At 41.8% G+C, this 23,273-nt stretch overlaps 7 protein-coding genes across 8 annotated transcripts in view; 5 read left to right on the forward strand and 2 right to left on the reverse strand.

Annotated features, from left to right (window-relative positions):
* The window catches only part of Brd7-9 (Bromodomain containing 7/9), a 35,805-nt gene extending 27,108 nt beyond the window's left edge, over nt 1-8,697 (forward strand). The window contains exon 6 of the transcript XR_004469148.1: nt 8,520-8,697. The gene's annotated coding sequence lies outside the window, so the exon portion shown is untranslated. The remainder of the gene's footprint in view (nt 1-8,519) is intronic.
* LOC6902831 (vesicle transport protein SFT2C) lies at nt 1,390-2,252 on the forward strand. Its single transcript, XM_002132531.3, has 2 exons — nt 1,390-1,648; nt 1,716-2,252. The coding sequence occupies exons 1-2, from the start codon at nt 1,463-1,465 to the stop codon at nt 2,145-2,147; spliced, it is 618 nt and encodes a 205-aa protein (XP_002132567.1). The 5' UTR covers nt 1,390-1,462; the 3' UTR covers nt 2,148-2,252.
* Nucleotides 2,247-3,593, reverse strand: LOC4817232 (U5 small nuclear ribonucleoprotein 40 kDa protein). Its single transcript, XM_001356443.4, has 3 exons — nt 3,363-3,593; nt 3,164-3,293; nt 2,247-3,098 (listed from the first exon to the last, which is right to left on the reverse strand). Exons 1-3 carry the CDS (start codon nt 3,468-3,470, stop codon nt 2,293-2,295), a joined length of 1,044 nt encoding a protein of 347 aa, XP_001356479.1. The 5' UTR covers nt 3,471-3,593; the 3' UTR covers nt 2,247-2,292.
* On the reverse strand, nt 3,774-4,565 carry ND-15 (NADH dehydrogenase (ubiquinone) 15 kDa subunit). The gene is made up of 3 exons (XM_001356444.4): nt 4,427-4,565; nt 4,024-4,241; nt 3,774-3,958 (listed from the first exon to the last, which is right to left on the reverse strand). Exons 2-3 carry the CDS (start codon nt 4,234-4,236, stop codon nt 3,866-3,868), a joined length of 306 nt encoding a protein of 101 aa, XP_001356480.1. The 5' UTR covers nt 4,237-4,241; nt 4,427-4,565; the 3' UTR covers nt 3,774-3,865.
* On the forward strand, nt 4,548-6,154 carry Pus10 (Pseudouridine synthase 10). The gene is made up of 2 exons (XM_001356445.4): nt 4,548-4,698; nt 4,757-6,154. The coding sequence occupies exons 1-2, from the start codon at nt 4,579-4,581 to the stop codon at nt 6,131-6,133; spliced, it is 1,497 nt and encodes a 498-aa protein (XP_001356481.3). The 5' UTR covers nt 4,548-4,578; the 3' UTR covers nt 6,134-6,154.
* Nucleotide 8,698: 1 nt separating the features above from the next.
* On the forward strand, nt 8,699-18,140 carry Naprt (nicotinate phosphoribosyltransferase). Of its 2 annotated transcripts, XM_033379926.1 has the most exons (11): nt 8,699-8,829; nt 9,908-10,078; nt 10,147-10,273; nt 10,674-10,757; nt 10,826-10,953; nt 12,750-12,890; nt 12,953-13,124; nt 13,770-14,177; nt 16,381-16,646; nt 16,707-17,116; nt 17,177-18,140. In XM_033379926.1, exons 1-11 carry the CDS (start codon nt 8,736-8,738, stop codon nt 17,252-17,254), a joined length of 2,079 nt encoding a protein of 692 aa, XP_033235817.1. In that variant the 5' UTR covers nt 8,699-8,735; the 3' UTR covers nt 17,255-18,140. The 2 variants fall into 2 exon arrangements, with proteins under 2 accessions (XP_033235817.1, XP_033235818.1); XM_033379927.1 differs by lacking the exon at nt 13,770-14,177.
* A 489-nt stretch (nt 18,141-18,629) lies between these two features.
* Nucleotides 18,630-20,252, forward strand: Tbcc (Tubulin-binding cofactor C). Its single transcript, XM_001356447.4, has 2 exons — nt 18,630-18,739; nt 18,958-20,252. Exon 2 carries the CDS (start codon nt 18,970-18,972, stop codon nt 20,062-20,064), a length of 1,095 nt encoding a protein of 364 aa, XP_001356483.2. The 5' UTR covers nt 18,630-18,739; nt 18,958-18,969; the 3' UTR covers nt 20,065-20,252.
* The last annotated feature ends 3,021 nt before the right edge of the window (nt 20,253-23,273 follow it).

Raw genomic sequence — 23,273 nt, forward strand, 5'->3', positions numbered from 1 at the left:
TATCGGTGGTGCAGCACAGCGATGCATTGCGCTATATCGATATTTTCGTTAGCAATAGATCGGTACGGGAGCCGTTAAATTTAAAAGGACTAAATTTACTAAAATTAAAAGCACGGTGGATATTTCTGTTTAAGGTGGGTATACACAGTCGAACTTGTTCGTCGAATTTGTTGTGCTCGACGAAAATTGGAATGTGGGGTTGGCCGTGTTCGAGAAAAATTTTTGTGTATGACGAGGGAAATACAGTGAACAAAGAGTTGAAGGCGCTCTTTGCATATTGTCCATAGTGCACCCAATTGTGGGTGAGTTTTCAATGAGCTATTGCCTTGGCACATATATATGTAGTCAAAGCCCAGTTTCAAGAAAAGCTAGATCTAACTAAGTCTCTAGCATTCTTTCTGCGGCCAAGGCGCGCAACTCAAAACAAATTTCGTTGCGCACACACAATATAATAAAATGGAAGTACTTAAAAGTAGTTAATCTTGATCAAAATTGATTCATCAATCATATAAAATTATCTGGGCAAAATATTCGACGGAAGAAAGAATAACCAGGAATTAGTCGTCATTACCGGTTGACAACAATGAGTCCCATTCCATGCACACACCCTGGGGGAAATGGATGTTATAGGATTGCGAAAATGTTTGTCATCCCAAGCTCCAATTTTAGTCTCTATTTTAAACCTATTTCAACGACATTTTAAAGCTCATTGAATAGGTATCAGGATGGAGATATATACATATATACAAGAAACTAATAATTTCCATGAATATGTTTAAAACATATCAATCTGATCAAGGGGCTTTATTAATTAAATACTTATTATTATCTTGATATGTCTTCATATTTAATAACGAAATAGAGTATACAAAGGCCTATACACGCATCATGACTTCAAATACCAGCAACATTGCGACTTTTTTTTTTGTTTAACTATTTTGTTTAAGCCTTGTTTTAGTCAAAATACAATAAAAGCAAGGACTAAAAACTAGCCAATCTTGATGAAAATTTATTCATCAACGGCCTAAAATTATGTGGGCAGAACTAAGGTTTTTAGTTAGCCCGAATTATTCAAGGGAATATAAAAATTGAACAATATGAACGACAATACTCTTTTGTTTTTTAGTGTGACCTATTTTGGTAAATCCTTTTTTTTGTTTGACCAATTTCACTAAAACCTATTTTTAGACAAGATCAAATAAAAGCAAGTATTTAGAATAAGCCAGTTAAGTAGAAAATTGATTCATCAATTGTATAAAACAATGTGGGCATTGCAAAATGTTCTATCTAGCTAATAATATTCGAGGGAATATCAAAAACGAGGAAAATGTATGATGGAACTGGAATAATTCGTCAGTATATTTACGGTAATATTTTTGGTATATTTCTGAGGGTAAGAAATATCTGCCGTCACACCGAAACCCACTTTTGTTTTGTTTTGGAAGAAGTTTTTTGACACGCGATGAGCAATTTAAAACAGGATTTGGACGAATATCTGCTGCTGCAGAGCGATCAGAAGAAGAATTTCAATGTAAAGATGCCACAGCTGAAGGTGCCCAGCCTGGGGGGCATCTTTTCGCGCCAGACAGAGCCCCAGGAGGCCAACAGTTGGCTGAAGGACACACAGGACTCGTGCTGCCCCAAGCTTGTGAGCCGTCTATAACCTACAGCAAATGGCATATAAAGAGTGTGTAATGTAACCCTCTTCTTTTTAGTCCCGCCTGCAGCGTATTGTTGGCTTCGTGGCGTGCCTGGGTATGGGAGGACTCTGCATGACGCTCTCCACCTTCTACATTCCCGTGCTGATCCTCAAGGCGCGGAAATTTGCCCTGCTTTACACATTAGGCAGTCTCTTTTTTATCATGGCCTTCTGCTTTCTCTCTGGGTTTGGGGCCTTCCTCAAGCAGATGTTCTCCAAGCCGCGGCTGCTCTCATCGATCTCATACAGCTCCTGCCTGGTGCTGACCCTCTACTGCGCTCTGGTGGCCAAAAGTACAGCCTTTACAGTGCTCTTTGCCGTAGCCCAGATCATTGCCTTGCTATTCATGGTCCTGGGCATGGTGCCGGGTGGAGCCACTGGCTTGAAATTCTTTGGACAGCTCTTCAAGAGCAGCGTCTCCGCCTCAACCAGTGCTTTGCCGGTGTGAAACGGTGGCAGAGCCCGCGCGCACACAACGAAATAATTTATTTAGCCCTACGATAAATCCAAAACAAAACTTATTTGTGATACAATTAAAACAAAAGAATCGACATTATAAGGTTTATTAATCATCAAATGTCTCCGAAGTAGTGTCATTCCTCAATCTCTCCCAGATACAAAGTCTTATCGCTGGAGGCGGAGAGTATAAGCGGCTCTTTGGGGCTGAAGTCGACATCGTTTACACTGCCATTATGTCCAGGGAGCTTGTACAGTATCCTCCTTGTGTTCACATCCCAAATATAGACCTGCCGATCAGCGGAGCCAGCGGAGACCTTATCGCTGCCTGGGGCCCAAGCACATCGCAACAGATTCTTCTCGAAATTGTGCTGATGTCCCTGAAAGACCTTCACACACCGTTCGCCCGGGGCATAGGGACGCACATCCCACACCCTCAAGGTGTTATCCATGGAGTTGGTGAGGATAAAGTCACCTTCGGGCGAGAGGGACATCCCCGTGATGGTGTCCGTGTGTCCGCGTAGATGGTGCAACACCTCCTGCTTGCGTATGTCCCAGATCTTCAGCTCATTATCGATGCCGCCGGTGATGACCTGCTCTCCAGTGTCGCCAAAGCACACGGATGTCACCTGGTATGGCGACTCCAGGGTCTGCACGGCGTGCTTTTTTCTGGCATCCCAAATCCTGATGCCCCGATCATCGCTGCCGGAGCACAGCAGCTGTTGTCCCCTCCTCGTGCCCTGGACACTGTTCACAAAGCTCGTGTGGCCCTTGAAACGACGCAATCTTTGGCCCGTGACTATATCCCAAATGGCCAGCGTTTTGTCTGTGGAGCAGGTGAAGATGTGGGAGCCATCGGGGGTAAAATGGGCTTCCATCACGGCTCCAGTGTGTCCGGACATGGCCATTACATTCTCACAGTCATCATAGACTTGCCAAATGTCTGGGAAATTAAATGAAAATTGACTGGTAGTGTTTTTCCCATGGTTTTAGATGGGTTTTTCTTACAAAGCTGGCGATCGAAGCCAGATGACAGCAAAAGTTCTCCTTCCGGATGGAATTCTGTCGTAAAGATCTCTCCCTCATGTCCCTCCAATTGCATTATGGGTGCCTGCAGATTGGATGTTCTTCTTACACCCTGAAAAATAACAAATTTAACAAATTTCCATAGGGAAATCCTGATGCTTCTTCTTTCCACCACGCTTACCGATTCCAAGAGCGCTTTATCCCGATTTGTATATGCTATTATATCATTTTTACTGCGCTTTGTCTCCTGGGCTGGTACCACACTGTTGTGGGGTCGTTTAGTGCCCATTTTATTTGGTTTTATACAGAAATATTACAAAATTCGTAGAAGGCAGAAATTTTTTCGGCAAAAAAACAACTAGAGATGACAATTTGCTGTCAGCCAGTGATGCCAGACTGCGATACTAATTTTCCATTATTTATTTTACAAGTTTTCTCTGTTAAACTATTATAAAAAAATTCGCATTGAATTAGAGTTTTATAACAATTATTATTTAATTATTTTTTTATTCAATGAGTCAAAATTCAATATTTCTGGAATTCGTCATCGTACAGCACTTCAACTATTGGGAGGGTTGCCAGACTGTCCAAATCAGATGATACAGATTTCGTTTTATTTTATTTATTTTTTTTATACAATTTGCGGCTATTCATACGAAGTTATACACGAAATTGCTCCCTTTCTTAATAGGCATCCACGCGCGGTGCCTCAGCAAAGAGTTCAGCCTTCTTACGCTCTCCCAACAGCCACTGCTTATAGCGCTCGTTCCTCATGGCCTAAAACAGAGATTTAAAATGAAGTTTTAAGCAATTCCTTGCTTCTTAGACGTAAGAAAACCCACATGGAAACGCATGAGTTGCTTGTTCATGCCCACGCACTCCTGGAAGTCCGCAATGAGATCGGCGCACTCCTTTTTGCCGCGCTCCAGGCCGTAGGCCTCCAGGCAGTCCATCATTTTCATTTCAAATTTTCCACATTTGTCGTAGGTCTGATGGTTGATCAGACAGCCGGTCAGATCCGTGAGGGGCAGGCGCAGGAAGGGCGTCAGAGACATGTTGCCTGCGTATTAAAGGAAAACATATCCATGAGGGTCAGTATGGAGATTTTGTCTGTTCCTTCTGTGACGTAACCATAACAAAGCTCATAGAAGGCACACTTTGGCTTGCAATTAGACTTAAATAGTGAATTTGCTCATTTAATTCGTTCTTTTATAGGATTTTCTTATAAATTCACTCGCCACGCACCTTAAATTCCAATAAATTGGCAATGAAAACAATTTCTTTCCGTGTTTTTCTTGAACCGACCAGCGCTTAGTGTTGGCTAACGTTTGAATCGCCCGACAGCTGATAGTGCTTTTAGCGGCACCGGACGCACTCCACGTTTTGTTTAAATCAAAATGAAAAACCAAGAACTCGTGGACTATTTGATGTCCTGTGGCGTCTGCAAGGTTTGTCAGTTACGTTATCTTAGGGCACGCGGTTCCGAGTACAATGATATCCACAAATCTCTCCAGCGGGTGAGTAAAAATAGGCATTACTGGCAAGACAATATTTCAAATGTATACTTTTCTACAGCTGGGAGTAAAAGTGACTGAAGATCAGGTAGAGGATGAAGATAATGTCATCTCCACAGACGAACAGCCGCTCAAGAAGCCCCGTCTAAGCCACTGCTCAACCTGTTTGGGCATCTTCTCCGAGGACTTTCAGCGGGAGCTGATCGAGGGCATCATCGCTTCGGAATTTGGCAAATATGATAGCGAGGGCATCGTTTTGGCCATTACAATGCCCATGAGCCTGCAGCTGCGACAGCTCTCCATGTGGTTTGCCCTCCAGAGGAAGTTTGGATCCACTGTTCACAGCAATTCCCCGCCAGATGTGCCCATCAAGGAGGCGGTGAAGCTGATTCTACATCCCATAATATGCAAAAAGCTGGACAAGAAGTACGATGCCAATGGACTGGTGATCAGCATTGATCTGCGACACAAGGTGGAGGAGGAAGAGGTGGACAAACTGGTGGAACTGAATCGGGCGGCCTTTCCCGGCAAGGCATTGAGACGCGTTGAAATCTCCCGTGGATTGCTGGAGAAGCAATACCAGCCGTCACGTGTGAAGGCGGAGACGTTCGAGAAGTATTTGCCCATTCCGCCCACAGCTGTGGACGAGTCCCTCAGTCTCAAGTCCGTGGATCTTCAGGGTCCCATGGTCTGTGTGGCAGGCCGGTACCGGAAGCTGAGCCGCGAGCTCTCCCACACCCCATGGCTGCTGCAAGGAGTGCGGCAGATGGAGGACAGCATCGAGGAGATTATCATACGGAGTGTGGGACCGCATTTCACAGAGACCGTGCCAAAGATCACCTTCATGTCCAGCGGAAGGGAGGATGTGGATGTGCGTTGCCTGGGCAAGGGTCGTCCCTTTGTTCTGGAGATACCCAATTCCAGGAGAAGCACACTGACAAGAGAGCAGGCCCTGGCCATGGAACAGGCAGTGGATACATCTGGCAAAGTATCCATACTCAATCTCCAGGTGGTGCCCCGTGAGCAGGCGATGAACATCAAGACGGGCGAGGAGCAGAAACGCAAATATTATCGCGCATTGTGTGCCCTCAAAGAGCCCGCTACGTTGGAAATGCTTCAAAAACTGCAGATCTCCGAGAGCTTTGACATTCAACAGAAGACTCCCATAAGGGTCCTGCATCGTCGGCCGCTGCACACACGACCTCGCACAATCTACAGCGTAAAGGCGCGACTGCAACGCGACAATCCCCTGGTGCTGGTCATTGATATCGTCACCCAGGCGGGCACTTACATCAAAGAATTGGTACACGGCGAATTCGGCAGGACCACGCCTTCGTTCTCATCAATTATAGGCAAACCCATAGATATACAGGCCCTGGATGTGGTGGGCATTGATCTGGACTGGCCGCCCGAGGTGGATAATTCTGTTGCCGAATAAAAGTTTTTTGTACAAAAATTACGTTGAAATGAGTTCAAATCTTGCCCTTTACAGCACTGCTCGCGACTGGCAGCTCACGACCCAGTTCAGTTCGTTCATGAACCATCACTATTTCTTATCAGCTGGAGCGTGCGCCTCCAGGCTGCCGTCTATTCAATGAAATAAAAAAGTGTATTAATGGACATTGGCGTATACTACTGGTCCGATACTGGTTGCCTGGTGCATTGACTTCCTGTCCTTGAAATAACTCGACTTGAAACGGCCACTTTCCTCTGTGGTCCACCTGCTACAAAGTTCTGTGCTATTAATAAGTGGCATACAAATAAAACCGAAATAGCCGCTGGAATTTGTACAAATTGTTGTATTGAAACGTGCGCAAAAATCGAAAGTGAGTGTTGCATTTGCAAATACATAGAGCATCTATCCATGGTCCACGCCCACTTTGGGAGTAAAAGCCTTCGACTCCTCAAACACCCTCCTAATGCATATGCGCGCGCGTGTCTCGGTGTTGTGTTTGTGTAAATCGTGCGAAATGAAGCGTTTTGGTAGCGTCTCCGACCTTCACACAACCTTCAGGCCACAAAACATGCAGCAACACGTTGTGTGTAATCAATAGAATCAGCAATAGGAGCAGTGACAGTGGCAGGAGCAGCGTCATCAGGGGGCAGGCAGAAGCCAGGGAGCGGCACCAGCAGCAGCCACCAGCAGCCGCTGAAACAAACAAAATACCCCAAAAAAGTTCTATGGCTCCCTCACCGCCCTCTGCCGGCTGCCAGGGGTAACCGACAATCAACAAATTCTACGCGCTAACAATTCAATCAAAACAAGAGAGAATGGCCGCAGAGAGAGAGAGAGACAGACAGACAGACACAGGACTGAAGAGCTTGATACCCTCGCAGATCGATTGTGGCTTTGATAGTCATTTGATTTATATTAAATTTTCCATGCATATACATACGTATATATGCATAGTGATCTATATATGATAAGACTTGGGTGTTGATGCTGGTCAAGAATATTCATAAAGTCCACAGTGCATTCGTTCTGCGTTACTAAAACATCATACCCTCTGCTAGCGCATCATAACTGCATCTGTTTGTTGCACTCTCCCGCTCAATCGCTCTCTTCTTTGTGCTCTCTCGCTCTCTGCTCAATCGTTGTTGCTGCTCGCGTCGCTGCCGACGGACAGTGGGGCCTTTGTCAAAGAAAACCAAGACATCATTCATGTGATAATTGGCCCATATTTAAATATAAACCAACCAAAAGTAAAATCGCTTTCATCACAAGAAGGAAATTTATTCCAAAAACATGCAAGTATTTTTCCGTGTGCCTTGACCAAAACGTTCAATCTATTGGTTTGATTTATTGAATGCTTTTGGGGTAGCGACACCCACTGTGCACCGACTCGCAGTTAACTCGCTTGCGTCGCAGCTTTTTTGCTCAGTTGAGCCCCAAACGCTCAGCGGAAAAGTTTTGCGCCAAGCTTTCGTTCCGTGAGACACATCCGACAAATCTAAAAAAAGTGATCAACGTTAGTCGATTCGCCCGCGTTATCAACCTGACAGCCGGCCGTCTGACCCAGTGCCTGAATACAATAATATCGTGATTAGCCAATTGATAAGACGCGTCTATCTATACATATTTCTTTGGCCGCTTGCCGCCTCTTTCGCTTCTCGTATGCTAATTTGTATTTCATAATCGTTTCCAATGTTTCACTGATTTGGTGTTTTATTTTTGCGTTGTATTTTGGTACCCTGCAATCGTAGAGTGCAGGGGTTTGTTGGCTTGTGTGCTCTCTCTATAGAGTTTGTCTGTATATCAAACTGAATCTATGGTATTATAAGAGCTAAGGAACTTAATTTAATGAAAAGCCATCTACTAACAGATCAAAAATGTAGAAAAACTTAGAAACTAAATTTAGAAAAAGTTGTGGTGTACGAAATTCTTAAGATAGAATTCTCTTTTTTGGGAGAGTGATTTATGATGTTATTATCTACCAATATGACAAAAATCATTATTTTCGGATAGAATTAAAATTACAAATTTGAAAAACAAAAGATTTTTTTTCGGATTGCATTTTCCAGTGAGAATTAAAAGAACCCTCCATAATAGTAGAAGTGCAATCCACAACGAATATATTCTACTATCCAGGGTAGTCCGTCCCCCCTACTCGTAATAACCTTCCCATATAATTTCTATTGCATTCTTATGCTAAATTATTTCAACACAAACGACAGGCGGACATTGGGTGCTCCAGTGGCGACCCCTAATCGGTTACGTCATCAAGAGGCAATATCATCGTCAGCAATTTACAATTACAACGATATAATTGAACAAACGCAATTGTAAACGATACAAACAAATACCAATTTTGCTGCCTTTACAGATATCCGACAAAAGTTCAACGGCATTCGGTAGAGAATATAAAACAAAACAAAACTAAGCAAATTAATTAGTTTGTTTATTTGGCACATTCGTGGCTACCATATACCATATACGAGTACGAGTCGCGTGTGAACGATAAATAGAGATCTACGATATAGCCACCACAGAACACACAGAAATATCATCCATCGGAACAGCAGATCGGATCGGCGACAAAATGAATGACCGTGAATTGAGCTGCAATGCGGGCGGCCAGTTTATGGATCGCGGACGAATGAATCAGAATGGCGTTGTCCAGCCATTGCTAACCGGTAAGTGGAAATTGAAATTTTGGCGCTGAATCGATACTTTATCTGTAGATTGGGTTTTCTCGGTGTAGATTGGGTTTTCTCGGGGTTTAAAGGTGCTTATGTTTGTTTTTTTTTTTTGGCGGGAATAGGAAATTGAGATTGAATGATATTAGTGGGGTATTTTTGTGATATAATACATATAAGAACTAGGAGGCTCGTTCGGCTCACGACTTCTATTAAGGTTACAATATATGAGTAAAATATCGGGATGACTACCCAAAAATGTTGTATATAATAGCCAGATATGTATGACTGTAAGTAAAAAACGACATATGTAAAACATGATCATCAAATATCCGTAGAAAGACAAATAGAGATATAGAAATACCATTTTAGCCTTATTTAAGTCTTGATTCCTCTTCGTACCATCTTATCAGATGATGATATATAACTAAATGGTATACAAAACAATTCGATTTTTGGTAGGATACAATGAATATTTGTTGTTTTGTTGATGCTATGGAATATATGGCTGATAATGGGATAAGATCCGACGTATATACCAGCATAGAGTATGTTAGAGGAAGCAGCATAGAGGAAGAAATGTGAAATATCTCCCAATTAAAAACCATATTAGTGTCTGAAAAATAGGTATACCTAAATTTATACTGCTAGTACCAATCGCATAAAATCTCGCTTTTTATATTTGAAACTCGTTCCAAAAGAACTCAAGCGGATTGACATTTATATAGCCCCGCGCGTTGCGATGCTACTACGAGTACGATATATATGTGCATACATATATATAGCCAAATACTTGTATTTATAGACAGAGATACAAACACAGACACATGGAAAACAATGTAGGCGAGCAAATACAATGCACGATCTGTAGGTCTTTGCACTTAGATAAGAATTTGCATTTGGTTCATTTCGTATTTGCCATTGGACTTTTTCCCGCTTATCTTATCGCCTTTGGCCAATTAGGTTAGAGTTTGCTTGCCACCACATAAACGGTTGAGTTGAGGTTACATATATATCAAAGGCCAACATACATCAATGTCTAGACTTTTATTGGATTACTTGTACATATTTGCAGATTTATATCAAATAACAATGGCATACGCATACTGGAAATCGGATAAGATCGACGATCAGGCGGTATTCGATCTATTCTTTCGAAACAATCCATTCCATGGTGAATTCACCATATTCGCTGGCCTAGAGGAGTGCCTCAAATTCCTGGATAGCTTCCACTATTCCCAAAGCGGTAAGTACTGCATCTACTATATATATATATATCAATATGGCTTTAATCAATATTTTTGTTACTTTCAGATATTGAATACCTCAAGCAAACACTGCCCGAGGGCATTGAGAATGAGTTTTTCGAGTACTTGGGCAATCTAACAGCGCGGGAGGTCACCTTGTATGCCATTGATGAGGGCACTGTGGCATTTCCACGGTGAGTTTTGACCTCTATAGAGGTTTGGAATGGCAAAATAAACAGTACTATCATCATTTGCGGAAATGATGGTATGTTTTATGCGACGTTCACACGTGAATGGCATGTGTCCATTCGCTTAGGGGAAATTTGTGCAGCGAATCAACAAAGGAACAGGACTAAAAAAAAGTTTTATTTTATGTATTTAAGTACAACCTTGAGTTATTCTTAGAACAACAAGAAATACTATCTCAATTTTCATTATAGCCCAAAAGATTATGAATATTAAGAGCTGAGATATAGCACATCTCTAAGCATACATAATAAAGATCATAGTCGAAGAGATAACTCAAGAAACAAACAACAATTTACACGATTCATGTGGCTAAACAAATTCTAATGACATCCTTTTGTTCCACAGTGTGCCCATCATTAAGATTGAGGGACCCCTGATCATTGTACAGATCCTGGAGACCACACTCCTAACTCTAGTCAACTATGCTAGGTATTGTATCGTATATATCGCTTGTACTTGGTGTATTTTTAATAATATATTACCCCTCACAATAACAGTTTAATGGCCACAAATGCAGCCAGGTATCGCATGGTAGCCGGCAAACATGTCAACCTATTGGAATTTGGACTGCGTCGTGCCCAGGGGCCCGACGGGGGCCTATCCGCATCGAAATATTCCTACACAGGTACTATACAAAATCAAACAATATATATCATAAAAAATAGCTGCAACTTTCGCACGCCTCATCCTCCTACTGCTCTCTTCGCCAGCGCCGTGACAAGTAAGGTCATCCGTGTGCGATATAAACATACATTTTTTGGCATTGCCAAATTGCATGCAGACAGCTCATTATCAATTAAGAGGAATGGGGGGGAGAAATGGGCAAAGGAAGGATGGAATCAACGCGGAGTCATAGTCACTTCCAAAAATGATTTTATTTTGGCAATTCCATGGAAGTAGTGGTTGTATGGGTTTTTTGGGAAGTTTGTTAGCTGCAAAAGGAGGGATTTTCAAAGTTGTGAAGTGCTAATTTTTATAGGAAACATTGAATATTTGTTGATGTTGGGGGAAATATTTTGAGTAGTCTTTTAGTTATTAAGTTATCTTGGTTGTACATGGTTTTATACGTTGTAAACATCAGACTTTTATCTGGAAATCCTGTAAATTTAATTATCTGAATGAAACAAATTTCATGTATGCCTTTGAACGCCTTGAAGTTATATCTTTGTAGTATATTCTTAGTCGTGAAACGGTTATCGAAACCACAAACTTGTTTGACATCTTTTGATAATTAAAACCAACGTTACCGACTCGCATTGTTTGTGGTTTTAAATGATACTAAATGGTTGTCATAGGAGCGTAGAAAAGGGTTTTATTAAATGCAAATATATGCCATTTCAGGAATAGGAATATTAGGATTCCTCTCCAGATGATATATCTTTTACCAGGTTTAAATCATATTGTACTGCTTAATAGTAAAATGCAAAATTGTAATAGAATCCATATAACTTATAATAATTTTAAGGGGTATTGCAAACCCGCGACTATTCCCTAAATCTCCCGCATTGATCGTTTTCTGTGGGTATGGGTGACTAACAGAAGAAAAACACCGCTTTTCATATTGTTTTGTGCCTGAGTTTTTATGATGTGCATGCATGCAAAGCACGTGTCACTGTCAGAAGCCTAGGCATCAACCTCCTACCACTACCCTGCCAAGGATTCTCCTAGAACCAAGGCTCCTCCTCCCAGCCCAAGGCCTCCGTCCTTTCCTTCCATTCCATTCCATTCCACCTACAATACATCTCTCCTCTAGTGGGACAAAGTTCAAGAACTCTTGTTTATGTGTTAAACTAAATGTGCGCCCCAAAGGCTGTAAAGAAATCCCTAAAAGTGGGTGGCACACGCAATGCCCATCGCCCATGATAAAGAATGTTATGTGGGAGATCCGTGTGGGGTGTCCATGCACTGGGGAAATCGGTGCCAGGTCTCTGGCAGGTACCTCCATCGAGCAGGGGCTCCTTTCAATTGGCGCTCACACATCGTAACTTCTGGGTTCCGCTTCAATCTTTTTGTTTGGCAAGCAACGCTCCAACTTTTTAATGCGTTCCAAATTATTGTTGGAGGCTAGCTGGGGGGCGCTCGTGTGGGGGTGAGGGTGATAGGGTTTATCCAAACAATCGATGGGTTCGCGTGCGCGTGACTCACGCGGCGTCCAGTTGGCGTCAAGGTTCTTGTCAAGGCTTCCGAAAGAATGGGTTAGGCAGGCTTTCAAATTGAAACGTTTGAGGGAAACATTGTTGTAGTTAATGGATTGAGGCGGATATTAAGACGTATGATGTCAGAAATTGGGGCAACAAAGAGGTTTCAGGGTTTTTCAGAGTTTATTTCAGGGAAAAGTCTTCTGAAATCGTATTCTATAATATTTTGGTTCCTTAATGTGTTCCATACGATACAATAATACTGTTCCCTTCCTCCCTTTAGGTGGCTTTGATGGCACCTCCAATGTGCTCGCAGGCAAACTCTTCAACATCCCCGTTAAGGGCACCCATGCCCATGCATACATCACGAGCTTCAGCAGCATTGGAGAGCTCAAGACGCGTCTTCTCAAGCACAAGCAAACGGGTGAGTGTAACCCGTCTTTGAATAAAAGAAAGAAACAGCTTTATATATGTCTTCTCTTTTAGGTGTGATGGAGGATCTGTTGGAGCATGCAGTCAGGCATCGTGGGATGTTGTCCCATGTCTTGGATGTCTCCACGGAGGAGTCCAGTGAGGGAGAACTGGCTGCAATGGTCTCATATGCCATTGCATTTCCGGATGGATTTATGGCACTTGTCGATACGTACGATGTTAAGAGGTATTTCGCTTTTAGGCAGATTCTCTCGGAACGTCGGGTTTTTGTTGTATTTTTTGTTGTGTCTTTTATTATGTTTTTTGTGTGTTTGGAACCCTTTTTTCCCCTCTTTGTGAGACTCCTGATTGTGTTCCTTGCTGTCCCTAGAACTTTTCTGAATATCATACTGCCATTATTCCTTTAAGGACTCTCCCAAATACCACAGTTCCACTAGCAGCGCATTCAACGGTAACGAATGTAGCCGTTCGCTTGTGTGAAATTTGTCCTTCCTAATCATTCAACGAATGTGCGTTAGTGGAATAGGGGTATTACGCTCCTTTTTGTGATCATTCCTCTCCTTAGAACTCTCCTCCATCCCTTGAACCTTCCCTTTTCCTACGTGTTGTTTTTGAGTCCTAGATTTGATCTTTTTTGTATTTGTATAACTTGAAACTTTTGAGACGTGCACCCAACTACAACAACCCAATGAGTAACTATATAAAACAGCGGAAATTAGTTAAAACTCCTGTAACTTTTTGAATACTTAAATTCATCCTTCAGTTGTTTAATGATCATATTCTCCTGCCCCCCAAAAATGCATTTTCTGTTCATTAATTTTGCTTTGATTTTGTATTGGTAATAATAACAACAACAAGTATTATCCAACAGCCGAGAAACAGAACAACTTACACAAGATCTTCTATCGAGTACCCAAAATGATATCAAATCAAAAAAAGACGGCAAAAGCGGCAGTCCGTCAAAGCCGCAGAGCCACACTGTAAATGGCCAAAAACAGAGACAGCCAATAACGAATGGCAAGAGCCAGTCATCAGCCAATAAACACAAGACACACAATCACAAATGCCATCAGAATGGTACTGCTTCACAGAACGGTGGTAGTGGTGGTGTTGGTAGTAGTAGATCGCCCGTTAAAGATACAATATACGATACGAATCTCAGCACAACAACAAAAACAGCTGAAACAACAACAACTGCTACAGCAACAGCCACAACGTTAACAAGAACAACGTCCAATGGGACGGCATACCTACCAAAATATGTCGAGAAGTCATTCAGGTAAATGTCCTCCCCCCCCCCAGAAACAAAAACGAATTTTAAAATAGGCAACAAAAAAGAAAAGAAAACCGAAACTTTTGAAATAACCTAACCCGAAACATTTCTATTCATATGAATCATGTACATTATTTTATAAATAATTTCCACTGCTATTTGTTTAACTTAAGCTTTTATTCTAGATCTCTTTTTGTTTTGGGTGGTTTTTTCCTATGGTCTTGGGTGCTGCATGATTCCCCCCTTCCTTCGCCACTAAAAATCATCAAAAAACATCCATTGAAAACTATCCTAAATTATTGCTATTAAATTTGTAAAATTACAAGCCATCCATATACATGCAAATACATATATATTGTATGTCTATGTGTGTGTCCTGCTACTTTTAATGGTGTTACATTGGTCCTTAAGTCCTCGTATAATTGGGAAAATTGGAAAAACGCTAAAGATAAATGCAGAAAAACAGGTGAAGTTTCTTCCGTTTTTGTACTTCTCTTTGAACTTTCGCCTTTTTTTACGCTTCTACTCTTTTAATCTATTCTTTCTGCTTTCATTTGAAGTAAGTTTTTGACCATTACCTTTCAATGCTTCCTTTCCGGCTCTAATTATATATTTTTTCACTAATTTTTGTGTACTCTTGCCTTTCAACATTTTTCTGTTCCTATTCCCTTTATCATTTTAACCCATATTTACCTTTTTAACATTCATTTTAACTCACTTTCGTTACGTATGGCTTTTTATTTTTTGATCGTCCCGAATGTTTAATAAATGTGCCTCCCCTCTAATAAAACATTATGTGAAAACGAATCAGAAAAAACCCCATGAATACAAAATTTGAAACATAGCAAAAGAATTTCCTATTCTAACATAGTAAACAAAATGACTTCCGGCACTATTTTGGCAGAGGTATGTAAAACACACGTCTTCAAAGTTACTCGTACAGAAACAACCAACACAACAAATAATTACACTATGATCTCATATGGCATTATCCCCCCCTCCGCTCACCCACAAAAGCCACCAAAAACCATATACCATGTGTTCGATGCATAAATATATGATTTTAGAGCCTACATTTAACCCAAAGGTGCATAAAACAATTTCAAAAGAGTCTTAAGATGGCAAAAAAAAAATAATGCAGGAAAAATTTTAAAAATACTTGAAAAAATATTTTGGCATATTTTTTACTAGAAAATCAATTGCAAAATCAAGCAAATTGTAATGTAAAATATTTAAAAAGATCTTAAATAGTAAATGTTTTATAAAAAACTAAAAAAAAACATTGCTGAAAGCCATATTTCTAAACAGTATTGTAAAAAAACAATCTTAACGTTTAGATTGAGGCACACGTGTCGCGACATTAGGATACCTAATACACAATAACCCTGAGATTTTTTGTATACATCTTCTTGTAAATCGTGCACTTAAAGATCAAACTTTAAAAAATTTGACGAATTTAAGGAATACGTTAAAGAATTACCAATTGTTTTATGCACTTTGTTGGGAAACAATTTTAAAAACACACACTGAATCACCCTAATGCTGTCATAGACCTCCGCCTAACCCTGTGATACTAGAACTTGTCCTTTGTCCTGAAACAACTCTCCGCAAAAAACATTTTGTTCGATTTCTTTAACATTTTGTGGGAACCAAATTCATTTATTTTCTGTTTACATCGAAAATGATTCCCATTATTTTTTGACTTGGATAAATTCGTTGTCTTTTATGTTAGAACCATTATGCCTATGGAACCCTTGAAGAAATTTCGAAGAGAAATCCTTTAAATATTTTTCAACAATTTTTCTTTAGTATTTTTTACCTGTAAATAGTTGAAAGAAAGCGTCCGAGAGAGCACACTGCATGGCTTAATGAACAAAAGAAAAAAATAAGAATATTCAACATTTTGTGCTGCTCTCTAAAATGAGCCAAAATACAATGAAAATTCCAACACAGGAAATGGTTTTCCCTAGAGGCACTTGCAAAATCCAAAGAGAACCCAATGTGGTTCCATCACGTTTATAGAGCTACACCCTCCACCTTAAAATATATATTTTTGTATAAACTTTCGCTTTCAATTTAGTGGCAAACGAAATACTTAAAGAGAAAGATATTTTTGTTGAATTAAGAACCAAAGCCCAGCAGCACTTGATGGCATTTATAGGCATCCTTTTTAATCCAATTTCTCGGTGTTTTCTTGCTTTTTCCATAGGAGCGGTCTGCTGAATTTTAGTGCCGTGGCTTTGGCCCTCAACGATTTGGGCTATCATGCACTGGGCATAAGGATTGATTCGGGAGACTTGGCATATCTCAGCTGTTTGGCGCGAGAGACCTTCGAGAAGGTGGCCGAGCGCTTCAAGGTGCCATGGTTCAATAAGCTGACTATTGTGGCCTCCAATGACATTAACGAGGATACTATCTTGAGCCTAAATGAGCAAGGACATAAGATTGATTGCTTTGGCATAGGCACGCATTTGGGTGAGTCCTTTCAAAGCAAACCTATTTGATCAGATTTGAGTGGTTTCGTCTCTTTCCCAGTGACCTGTCAGCGTCAGCCTGCCTTGGGCTGTGTCTACAAGCTGGTGGAGATCAATGGCCAGCCCAGGATCAAGCTGAGCCAGGATGTGGAGAAGGTCACCATGCCGGGGAATAAGAATGCCTATCGTTTGTACAGTGCCGATGGACATGCACTCATTGATCTGCTGCAGAAGGTCTCGGAACCCCCACCAGCTGTGGGCCAGAAGGTGCTGTGTCGTCATCCGTTCCAGGAGTCAAAGCGCGCCTATGTCATACCCTCGCACGTGGAGTCGCTGTACAAGGTGTACTGGAAGTCGGGCAAGATATGCCAGCAGTTGCCGACTCTCGAGCAGGTGCGCGAAAAGGTGCAAATCTCATTGAAGACGCTGAGGAATGATCACAAGCGTACGCTGAACCCAACGCCCTACAAGGTGAGGCAAAAACCCATCAAATGTTGTGTAATTTATAATGATTTTATTGTCGTTTCCCAGGTTTCCGTCAGCGATAACTTGTACAATTTCATTCACGATCTGTGGCTGCAGAATGCACCCATTGGCGAGCTCTCATGATCTATATAAGGATTGGGGGACCTACGATTGATTTCGTGCTGAAAGAAGCAGAGAAACATTTCCGAAAAAACGTACTTTTATTGATGTAGAATGTTTTTATTGATTCGCTCATCATCCAATCATTTTCGATGATGATTTTTAGTCATTTGCTGGTCATATGAATTATAGAATTTGATACCTTACCCTCCGTTGGAGTACTAATTCCGTAACGAATTTTCGTGTTTATATCAATTCGTTGTGTAGTCAATAGATTTTAATTTGTTTAAAAATTAAATAACGCTATCATATGAAACGCACATTATATTCAGGAATGTGTCCAGGTGCCTTATAAAAGAAAATAACCAACAACAAAACAAGAGAAGACGAGCCAAACTCAGATCAAAACAGAAAGAAATAGCAACCAAGGAAGGAACGAGCAGTGAGAAAGAACAAACGAAATCAAGATGTATTTAATAGTTTTTCTAGTACTTAAGTGTTGAAAATGTTGCTAATTAACGAAAGTTAAAAGTACAAATGCTGTTTAGTACATTTGCATGCAATATAGGGCACACATTCAAGCACACACACACAACTATCTATATATACTCTTTATATTCATATATATATATATATATATATATATATACTATACCTAACTTTACATATTATGTTTATGTATTTAACGAAAATTCAATTGTAAATATGTTAAAATTCATAATTGTAAGCCCAATTGTAAGCAATTCACGAGTAGACGCCAACCACTCGCAGACACCCCCACTCCAGAACCCACAACCACCTCAAAAATAAACCCCACTCAAAGACCGCTTCAAAAAACAAAAAAAAACTTCAATCTGTTGCCTGTAGTTTTGATTTAAAATAAAATAAAAAACTGAAGGAAGCCACGAAATTTTTGAGAGTTTTTGAGTATAGCAAGACATTTTCATAGAATGTGAAAGGAATTGATTTGGTTTGAATTTCGCGGGCTATTTGAAATTTTGCAACCGCGCTCTATCTTTAACATTAACATTCGACACTTAACATTAACATTATACATGTACTTACTTTAACATTACACTGTGGTATGGCTGTGGTATTTATCAAAATTTATCGAACTATTAAATTTCATTTTCAGCGGTATATAGAAATAAAATAAAAGCAAGTATTAAGAATGGGCCAGTCAAGTACAAAATTGATTCATCAATTGTATAAAACTATGTGGGCATTGCAAAATGTTCTATCTAGCTAATAATATTCGACGGAATATCAAAATCGAGGAATATGTATAATAGAACTTTAATTCGTCAGTATATTAACGGTATATTTTTAAAATGAGATGGTATATTTTGATATACTGGCTATACCGCGGTCACACTGGTTATTATTAGTGTTAGCTGCTGTACTATGGCTGGGGTATTTTTTAGTGCTTCTTCGGTTACAGCTGACACCCCCGCTCGTTTGTTGTTCTTTTTTTAATTGGAAAATTAAGCAAAAAGAAAGACTAAAAAGGTTAATAAACTGCACAAATATTACACCATTTTGATATGGCAATACCCAAAAACCTGAAAAGAGTGACTGACCGAGAAAGAAGAGCAAAGATTTTGTCGATTTTTGCTGCAGCTGCGCAGCCCCAACAACACTGAAACACAGCAACAACTGCGTTGTGATTCATCTCTTTGAAAGAAGTTTGGGATATAAATTGATTTTTAACACTACTTCCATTGCAGATAAGCAATAGAATGGAGGACTCCGTGGATGGGGATACCGGCGCCCGCAAGGATCTCATACTGGATCGCATTAACAAGCGCAACAAGGACAGGAAAAACTATTTGGATGTAAAGTTGGAGCAGCGCTCAAAAGAGACGATCCAGAACGAGGGCGTGGACTTCTTTGCTCAGACGTTTGGCCAGCGTGCCTACGACATAGAGAAGAGCATCCTCATGCTGGACATGAACAGTGGGGATGCACCGCTACCCGATCTCAGCAAGCGGCTGCCAGAGATTACTCTCCAGATACAGGAACTGCAGCGTTATCTAACCGCATCGACGATGTTTCTTTCGGATTTCAAAATCAAGTCTTGTCAGAATATGCTAAACGCCCTAACCAGCAGCAACGATGAGGCCCGTCAGCGGCTAATGCCCAAAAAGAAGTTTGGTTTCAGCGGCAAGAAGACGGCTCCCAAGCAAAAGCCGTTGCCGGTGGTCGTCGATGGCGAACCACAGGACAAGAAGACACCAAAGAAGGAGCAGAGCGGCAGCAACTTCACCTGGACCATTGCCAATCGCAGGAATGCTCATATTGTACTGAGCGCAGACGAAGTCAATGGCCAGGATATAACCATTTCCAACTTAAGTCAATGTCTGGTGGAGCTGCAGGGTCATCCCGGCTCTGTGCAGGTCTCCAAGGCCAGTCAGTGCACCCTGCTGTGTGGGCCCGTGGCACGTTCCTTCTTTGCCGAGCAACTGGATCGCTGCACCGTGGCCATTGCCTGTCAGCAGCTGCGCCTGCATTCCTCCCATTCCACACGCATCTATCTCCATGTCACCTGTCGGGCCATCATCGAGGATTGCAAGAAAATCGAGATTGGGGAGTTCAACTACGACTACCCGGAACTAGAGGCCGACTATTCCGCTTCTGGACTGAACAAATCCCAGAATAACTACACGGATGTGGCGGACTTCAACTGGCTGTCGCCGGATGTGCATTCGCCCAACTGGAGCCTTCTCAAGGATCATCCGGCGCCCAATTGGAATGCCCTGCGTCGCGATTTCCTCAGTAATAATAATAATTACAAAGATGATAACGAAGAGAAGGAGAAGACCACGATCATATAGTGGCGGCGTCGGCGGCTGCTCTGGACCGTTGTGGCCTATGCCCTACTCCTGGGCTGGCTGCTGGTGGAGATGCTGCTGCCGGTGCCGCTGGTGCCTCCGACTGGCACGCGCGTGTAAATAGATCTTAAGTGAATTGAATTAATATATATCTAACCCCGCCCTGTTTTTGGCATGTATCCCACTCAAAATCCCACTTTCTCTCTCACTGGGTTGTCACAGTTGTTTGTGTGTGTTCCGTAAATTATGTACGCCGTACCCTGGTACATGTGTCTCCGGCAATTTGACATCATGTCCATTTCGGGATAGCATAATCAGTGGCTGGCCAAAATGACTGGGCGCTGTGCTGTGCTGTGGCTGTGGCTGCCACACAAATTACAGTTACATTGGCTTACTGCCTCGAAGCAGTAGGAGGCGCGGCGGAAGAAGAAGAGCCGGAAGGACAGAGAGAGTCATGCAAGTTTCATGTGTGGCCACAACAGGACTTCTCGAGTCGGTAACTTCGTCGGTCACCGGGACCGGGACATTGATGAGGGTCGGTCAACTTTGTCGTGCGGTTTGTCCTACAGCGAACGTTGGTTTCGGCCATTCGGAAAGTTTACCCACATTTTGGGGATGCCAAAGAGTAGGCCTGGTATTAGATCTGCCATTTGGAATCATAACCGCTCTCTGGAGAGAGAGTAATCAGTCTTCGTCAGGCCCCCTTTCGCCTACCGCTGTCGACATGACCGTCCGACTGTCAAAATAATTAACGAATTCGAGTTACATGCGTGGGCAGAGCATATGAGGAGCCCGAAGGCCAATGACAGTGGGGGAGACTGTCGCCCCGAGACCACCGCGGCGACCATATCGACATGCCATATTAGTGAGGTAATTGAACTGCAAATTACACTTACAGCGTTACAGCGTTAGACTTGGCTTTTGTGTGGGCTGGGCTGTGGTGGGCGGTGGAGCCAGCTGATAAAGAAAATACAAGGTGCAAGGAACAAGGAAGAAGGATGAAGAGTGAAGGCTGAAGGCTGAGGAACAAAAGGTAAAGTGCAAACAATTTAGCACGTGTTTCGGTGGTTTGTGCTGGCCAAGACAAAAGGGTAAAGGTTGGGTATAGGTAAAGGGTAAAAGTAAGGGTTAGATAAAAGTCAGCCAGCGCAGTAGCTAACCGTCAATTAGGTGGGGCATGAGGGGCACTTGGGGCCCTTTGGATTGCTATGCAAGCCAGCACAACGGGAACCAGAACTTTGTGCAATTTTCTAATCAAAATTGTGGTTTTCATTGCAGTTCTTGGCAGCGAGGGAGGCTGGGATGGAAAGATGTCCCTACAGAGCAGAGTTCTGAAACTGTGCAAACTTAAAGCGATAGAAATGTTGACAGTTTTTGGATTGGCATCAGGGATAAAGACAAAACAGAAGACAAATGCTAGTGCTAAATATTTAATAAGTGCAACAAGTGCTTTGGATATTCAATTTAATTACGGAATAGCCCCCATGTCTGTGATTGCTAGACCAAAGCCACCCCAGATATAACGCCCATAGCGTAATTACCCTGTCAATCTCCATCTGCATTTGCACAGCTCCATATCCATCGATTGCCACTTAATGCCGTGTCTTTGTTCAATACACAATCCAATCCCAATGACTGCAATCAAATTGCAAATGAATTGTTTATAATGTGACAAAAGTGGCCCAATATGCCTGTCAGGTGGATGTCAAATGCACACCTGGAATTCGCTTGAATTAATTTTCATACTCAACGCCTCTGCTGCTGCTTCAGCTTCTGATTCTGCCAGCGGCCTCAGTCACTGCCACAGACAGCGCAGCGACAGCGGCAATCGCATAGAACCACAACATGAAACGCAGCTAGGGCCGCCACTCTACACTTATACCGCTACATTTACTTTGCTTACTACAACAGCAAACATGACGTCATAGCGCTCTCAGTAGTGCTGTAGAGCTAGCGGACCACCTTGCACATCATAAGCAAAAGTAGCTGAGAGAGCGTGGGAGAGAGAGCAAATGGGAAGATGAGATCGAAGAACGAATGCATTAGCGCCGCTCTCACTCCAGTTTTTTCACTCGGCCCAAGCGCCCGTCGGCAAGTCAGCTCCGTGTTTTATTCCCTGTAAATGCGGAAAATGGTGGAAAATCCAATGGGAAAAATCTGGCGCAGGTGTGTGAAGTAAAGCTTAGTGTATTGGTGCAGTGATTATATACAACAAAGTGTGTTTTGGTGGAAGAAAATGTGTTTGATCAAAGGCGAGGGCGCAGAAAAAGGCAAATGGCGAAAAAAAGCAGATCTACGAAGGAAAAGTGCAGCAATGTGTGATATATGTACACATGTATATGTACATATATTTTGATATGTGATATATGTATATGTTGACAAACAAATTATTTTTGCATAAATTCTTTTTTTTTATGTGTAGAAATAAACAATGCGTTATTTTGCCGTTTTCTCACTTTTTTTTGTTTCGTTTTTCGTTTTCGCAAAAGCACCCAAATAGAGCGTGGGAGAGAGAGAGCGAATAGGAAGAGGAGCGAAAGATCGAAGAACGAATGCATTAGCGCTGTTCTCACTCAAATTTTTTCACCCGGCACAAGCGCCCGTCGGCAAGTCAGCTCCGTGTTTTATTCCCTGAAAATGCGGAAAATGGTGGAAAATCCATTGGGAAATATGTTGCTGGTGTGTGAAATAAAGTTTGCTGCAGTGATTAGATATAAATGTGCAAAAAATGTCTGTGCAATGCAAGAAACTGTGTTAAATCAAGAGCGGCAGCGCAAGATGGCAACAAAAAGGCAGCTCGGCAGCGGAAAAGTGCGGCAAATTGTGATACAGCTGTATTTATTTTATTTTTTTTTTTTTTTCCGTTCTGTGCGCGTTTTTGGAAATTTGGCAAAAAAGACGCGAAGTCATGTCCCTTTCGCACTCATCATGAAATATCGCAGTGAAGAAGAGCATCAAAACGGAATGTGAGAGCGTTCAAAGTGTAGCTCATTTTCGCGTGAGAGGCATTCCAAATACTGGATATCTGACTCTCTCCCGCTTCGAGCATCAGCTTCCACCCTCTAATTCCTGCAATGCAATAGAATGAAGAGAGCGAAGCAAGTTCTTTCAATTTCATCTTTCTTTCGTTAAGGAAAAGGTAAGCTGAACCTTATGCATTAATTATACCCGATACTCAAAATGAGTATTGGGGTATATTAGATTTGTGGTGA

This window comes from Drosophila pseudoobscura, chromosome 4 (assembly GCF_009870125.1).
Source record: "Drosophila pseudoobscura strain MV-25-SWS-2005 chromosome 4, UCI_Dpse_MV25, whole genome shotgun sequence".
Lineage (NCBI taxonomy): Eukaryota > Metazoa > Arthropoda > Insecta > Diptera > Drosophilidae > Drosophila > Drosophila pseudoobscura.

Bases quoted from the DNA above. Each gene is read 5' to 3' on its own strand.
- LOC6902831 (XM_002132531.3), top strand. From the start codon at position 1,463: ATGAGCAATTTAAAACAGGATTTGGACGAATATCTGCTGCTGCAGAGC. The intron at 1,649-1,715 runs GTGAGCCGTCTA...TCTTCTTTTTAG, and splicing joins ACTCGTGCTGCCCCAAGCTT to TCCCGCCTGCAGCGTATTGT.
- LOC4817232 (XM_001356443.4), bottom strand. From the start codon at position 3,470: ATGGGCACTAAACGACCCCACAACAGTGTGGTACCAGCCCAGGAGACA. The intron at 3,294-3,362 runs GTAAGCGTGGTG...GTTATTTTTCAG, and splicing joins ATAAAGCGCTCTTGGAATCG to GGTGTAAGAAGAACATCCAA. The intron at 3,099-3,163 runs GTAAGAAAAACC...TTAATTTCCCAG, and splicing joins TGGCTTCGATCGCCAGCTTT to ACATTTGGCAAGTCTATGAT.
- ND-15 (XM_001356444.4), bottom strand. From the start codon at position 4,236: ATGTCTCTGACGCCCTTCCTGCGCCTGCCCCTCACGGATCTGACCGGC. The intron at 3,959-4,023 runs GTGGGTTTTCTT...TCTCTGTTTTAG, and splicing joins AGCAACTCATGCGTTTCCAT to GCCATGAGGAACGAGCGCTA.
- Pus10 (XM_001356445.4), top strand. From the start codon at position 4,579: ATGAAAAACCAAGAACTCGTGGACTATTTGATGTCCTGTGGCGTCTGC. The intron at 4,699-4,756 runs GTGAGTAAAAAT...ACTTTTCTACAG, and splicing joins TCCACAAATCTCTCCAGCGG to CTGGGAGTAAAAGTGACTGA.
- Naprt (XM_033379926.1), top strand. From the start codon at position 8,736: ATGAATGACCGTGAATTGAGCTGCAATGCGGGCGGCCAGTTTATGGAT. The intron at 14,178-16,380 runs GTAAATGTCCTC...CTTTTTCCATAG, and splicing joins TATGTCGAGAAGTCATTCAG to GAGCGGTCTGCTGAATTTTA. The intron at 16,647-16,706 runs GTGAGTCCTTTC...TCTCTTTCCCAG, and splicing joins TGGCATAGGCACGCATTTGG to TGACCTGTCAGCGTCAGCCT.
- Tbcc (XM_001356447.4), top strand. From the start codon at position 18,970: ATGGAGGACTCCGTGGATGGGGATACCGGCGCCCGCAAGGATCTCATA.